Source organism: Cornus florida, unplaced genomic scaffold (genome assembly GCF_030987335.1).
Source record: "Cornus florida cultivar Cherokee Brave unplaced genomic scaffold, ASM3098733v1 CherokeeBrave_3.0.0_Hap2_Chr08, whole genome shotgun sequence".
NCBI classification, from domain to species: domain Eukaryota; kingdom Viridiplantae; phylum Streptophyta; class Magnoliopsida; order Cornales; family Cornaceae; genus Cornus; species Cornus florida.
Window position 1 is genome coordinate 86,827,671 of NW_026775578.1, and position 5,099 is coordinate 86,832,769.

The 5,099-nt window shown below is 37.0% G+C and overlaps 1 protein-coding gene across 1 annotated transcript; it reads right to left on the minus strand.

Moving 5' to 3' along the window:
* Positions 1–638: 638 nt before the first annotated feature.
* Positions 639–4,060, minus strand: LOC132268710 (uncharacterized). Its single transcript, XM_059769508.1, has 3 exons — positions 3,761–4,060; positions 2,855–3,254; positions 639–829 (listed from the first exon to the last, which is right to left on the minus strand). The coding sequence occupies exons 2-3, from the start codon at positions 3,126–3,128 to the stop codon at positions 786–788; spliced, it is 318 nt and encodes a 105-aa protein (XP_059625491.1). The 5' UTR covers positions 3,129–3,254; positions 3,761–4,060; the 3' UTR covers positions 639–785.
* Between the last annotated feature and the right edge of the window lie 1,039 nt (positions 4,061–5,099).

The following is a 5,099-nucleotide window of genomic DNA, read 5'->3' on the forward strand; positions in this document are numbered from 1 at the left end:
TTCTTTGGATGCGCCAGTTGAAGTAGAAGAAAACATAAACAGAGCCATTCAATATTCGCTAAGGTCCTTTTCCTCTTTAGTGACCCCATTGTCACTCGTCACTGCTGGACTTTGTAGGGGTGTAGTGTCTTCTTCGTGTCAAGCATCTACAGAAGGTATACTCTGTATGACTCCCATTGTTTCTCTTTTGAAACACTAACCTCCGTTGTTTCTCTTTTGAAACACTAACCTCCCTTCTTGCGACTTAGATTCACCTAGCATGTCGTCGGGGCGAAAGTTTGGGAAAGATATTATTGACAAGGTTCAGGAGGAGCGTGCTAAAAACAAAGCCTCACCACAGGGCTCTTCGTCCATGTCGACAAGGAGATTCGGGAGTGACATTCTTTCTCAAGTTCGGGAAGGGCGTTCTAAGGAGAAGGCTACACCTCCCCGCTATCCCAAGAGAACTCGACCACTCCAAAATCAAAGAAATCCTACTCCTGTTGACGACTCATCCTGTCACGCCCTTTGAACGTAGTCCGGATTATGACCACAAGACATAAACAATCACAGTCTCAAAATCAAAATCATATTCCTGTAACCTGTCTCAACCACACATCCACCTATCTATTTCCCTTTACAAAAACAAGACTAAAAATTAATATATAAGATGCAAATATTACAACATTAAAGTTTTAAAGTCCGAAATAACATTTATTACATGCCAGAAATATTGTAAAGAAAAATAATACAAAACATAGACTATTATACGGAATATAACACAACAACACCAGCCCCAACTCTGTCTATAGCTGAGGAGGAACACCCTCCACACCATCCATGCTATGACCTGAAAATATGTGAATAAAATAGGAATGAGCAACCACAGCTCAGTAAGAATTGCCTAAAGCGCACTCCTTAATACCTTCGTGAATCCAAACAAAGAACGGATAAAAGATAAAGGGGTCATACAGGCTCGAGAAAGCAACATATTATATGAGATAATAAAATGAAGTGTCATGCAATGCCAATACCAATGCTAATGTTACTGACACCTCTCACTTCCCAAAATCCCATTTCCATCACAAAAGTTAATATAATCTGCCCAGAGCTGCTCCCCAGTACCACGAGAAGAGAGTTAGTCATCTATCCCTGATACAAGGCCACTCCTTGTGATCATTTTGGGGCTCTAGTGACACAACTACGCGTAGAGCCACTCCCTACGTCTCCTCTAGATTCCCATTAACTGCATAGACGAGGCAACTCCTTGTCCGGTTTTAAAATCATTGATTCAATTCCATTTTCTAAACTCACGGATACAAGGCACCTCCCTGTAATCCGGTTTTCAAAATCATTTTAATGAGATGCTCTCACTTCTTTTTTCATTCTAACCTTAATCCCATGACCATGCAAGATGAATGCACAATTGTGTCATGTCCCAAAGTTTCCAAAACAACAAATCAGTTTATACACAGCATGATACTTCCATCTTTGAAAATTCATAACAAATTCAATTCTAAGTTAAATTGAGTGATTCTAAAGCCTAATGAAAGCTTAAACAATGTACTTTGAGAGTGTGAATTTATTTTAACAAAATCCCTTCCCAATTGGAACAGTTTTGATCCACAAATTCGAAATAAAAATCCATCAGAAACTGATTTCCAGCCTGTAGCTTCCATCTTCAAAAATTCATAGTAAATTCAATTTTCGTCCAAAGTGAGTGAATCCAAAGGCCACTGAAATTTCAAAGACTATATTTTCAAGATAAAATTTTATTTCACAAAAATACCTTACATTTAAAGTAGGTTTAATAAGAAAGACTCGGACAGAAACTGCCCCAACCCAGAATTTCCAGCAAGAACATTCTAACTTCAAAAATTCATAATAAATTCATTTCTCAACCAATTTAAGTGAAACCAATTCTAAATGAAAGCTAATTAACTATATTAATGTAATATCAAATTATCTCTAAAAGATAGATTACGAATTTACATGATTTTGAGCAAAACAGTAGTATGTAATTAAGTCTCAGCAGCACAAAATTTCAGTTTTGTTTGTATACATTTTGCAACTAAAAATTTGAATGAAATCAACTCGCTAAAGGCAAAGGAATTGAGGGTTAGACAATCCTGCCTCAAGGGAAGCTTGAACACTTACTAAACAATTCGAAACCACACCAAAAATGGATCAAAATCAGCAACTAGAAGGTGAAGAACACTTTCCTTTATAAAATACACCCGCATCTCTTCTTTCAACACCCTTGTTGACAGCCCAGAATCAATAAACTGTGCACAACTCTTAACCACAAGGAAGCTCTCTCTCCCTTAGGAACCTTTTTGATTCACACACCCCTCTCAAATTCCTAACACAAAGACCTCAAATGGAGCAATATAAAAGTGACTATAAAGAAGAAGCCAAATGCACGAAATTGGTTTCTGCTGAATTGTTTTTATGTCTATCTCCCTCAATGCATTACACAAGTCATCACACACACACACACAATATGTGACCATGTGAACCCCCATGTGTCAAGCTCACAATTAGTCAAAATGCAAGCCAAGCAAAATGACCAAAAAGTCCTCCCATTATTTCTAAATGTCAATTATCCCATTTGCCTAATAAAAGTCAACTTTGCCCTTTATAAGATAATTAAATACCATGTATGCGATTTGTAAAACAAAAAGTTCATAATGCCCTTTATGAAATAAAAAAAAAAATGACATTTAATTAAAATGAAACACATTTGCAAAATAAATCATAATTTTTGACAATAAAATAAAATGCATGAATGCCAACATGTCCGGAAAATGATAAAAATGGAAGTCCTCACATTCTCCCCAATATACAAGGATTTCGCCCCGAAATCAAGACATACCTGGGGAAGAAAACAAACTCGGATACGCAGAACGAACATCATGTTCCCATTCCCACGTAGCCTCCTCAACACCGTGATGTCGCCACAAAACCTTCACAAGAGTCACCGTTTTACCTCTTAACACTTTGTCCCAAGTGTCAAGAATCTGAATGGGTCCCTCCTCGTAAGAAACATCCTCATCAATGTCAACATCAACCAAACTCAATACATGAGATGGATCTGGCTCATATTTCCGTAGCATCGAAACATGAAACACATTATGGACCCTGTCCATCTGTGGTGGCAATGCCAATCTGTAAGCAACCTCGCCCACTCGATCCAAAATCTCAAATGGCCCAATTAAACGAGGGGACAACTTGCCACTCTTTCCAAACTGTAGCAATCCTTTTCATGGAGAAACCTTAAGAAACAAAAATCTTTCAGAAACTGATTTCCAGCCTGTAGCTTCCATCTTCAAAAATTCATAGTAAATTCAATTTTCATCCAAATTGAGTGAATCCAAAGGCCACTGAAAGTTCAAAGACTATATTTTCAAGATAAAATTTTATTTCACCAAAATAACTTACCATTTAAAGCAGGTTTGATAAGAATGACTCGGACAGAAACTGCCCCAACCCAGAATTTCCAGCAAGAACATTCTAACTTCAAAAATTCATAATAAATTCATTTCTCAACCAATTTAAGTGAAACCAATTGTCAATGAAAGCTAATTAACTATATTATCATAATATCAAATCATCTCTAAAAGATAAATTACGAATTTACATGATTTTGAGCAAAACAGTAGCGTGTAATTAAGTCTCAGCAGCACAGAATTTTAGTTTTGTTTGTATACATTTTGCAACTAAAAATTTGAACGAAATCAACTCAGTAAAGGCAAAGGAATTGAGGGTTAGACAATCCTACCTCAAGGAAAGATTGAACACTTGCTAAACAGTTCAAAACCACACCAAAAATGGATCAAAATTAGCAACTAGAAGGTGAAGAACACTTTCCTTTATAAAATACACCCGCACCTCTTCTTTCAACACCCTTGTTGACAGCCCAGAATCAATAAAATGTGCACAACTCTTAACCTCAAGGAAGCTCTCTCTCCCTTAGGAACCTTTTTCATTCACACACCCCTTTCAAATTCCTAACACAAAGACCTCAAATGGAGCAATATAAAAGTGACTATAAAGAAGAAGCCAAATGCACGAAATTAGTTTCTGCTGAGTTATTTTTATGTCTATCTCCCTCAATGCAATACTCAATTCATCACACACAGACACACAATATGTGGCCATGTGAACCCCCATGTGTCAAGCTCACAATTAGTCAAATGCAAGACCAAGCAAAATGACCAATCCTCCCGTTATTTCTAAATGTCAATTATTCCATTTGCCTAATAAAAGTCAACTTTGCCATTTATAAAATAATTAAATACCATATATGCCATTTGTAAAACAAAAAGTCCATAATGCCCTTTATGAAATAAACAAATGACATTTAATTAAAATGAAACACATTTGCAAAATAAAACATAATTTTCGACAATAAAATAAAATGCATGAATGCCAACATGTCCGAAAAATGATAAAAATGCAAGTCGTCACACTTCCCTTGCAGCTGCTCATGAACAGATTTTTAATACAGGAATGCACCTCCCTAAAAATGCCTTTACCCATCAAGCTGGTGCATCTATTTTAAATGATGTGAATTATGCAAAGGACATATTTGAGAACATGCTGGTGCCTCCATATGACTCGAAAAGGCTCAAGGCGCTTCCCTTCGAGCAGCTCTTAGCCTTTCATGCCCAGAATGTTTGCAAGGTAAGATCGTTTTACCTCATTTTACTGTTGAGTAATGTATATTCCTTGTGATAACTACCAATTTTACTTGTTCACATAGATGGGAGCATTCGCTAAAGAGCTATCTCGATGTACGAAGCTCTCTGAAGAGTCTATACTAGCACTGGATGCGGAGCTGACAGCTGAAAGGGTAATTCGCAAAGAGGTTAAGATTGGCTGCACTAGAGAAAAGGAAAGGATCAAAAAACATTTCCAAGCTAGGCTAGTGATTGAAAAATCTTCTACCGTGGAGGAGTACAAAGCCTCAGTCGAATTTGATCGGGTTAACGCAAATTATTTTTTTGATGGTTTTGAGGAGTTTAGACAATAAGCTATGACCACCTATGAAGACCTGGATTTTCAGCATTTTCAGCCATTTGCTTCTGGAGACCAGAGTCCAAGCAGTTATCTTCAGA

Coding starts and splice junctions, on each gene's coding strand:
- LOC132268710 (XM_059769508.1), bottom strand. CDS start 3,128: ATGGACAGGGTCCATAATGTGTTTCATGTTTCGATGCTACGGAAATAT. Junction 830..2,854: donor GAGTTTGTTTTCTTCCCCAG/GTATGTCTTGAT, acceptor ACATATTTTCAG/GTCATAGCATGGATGGTGTG.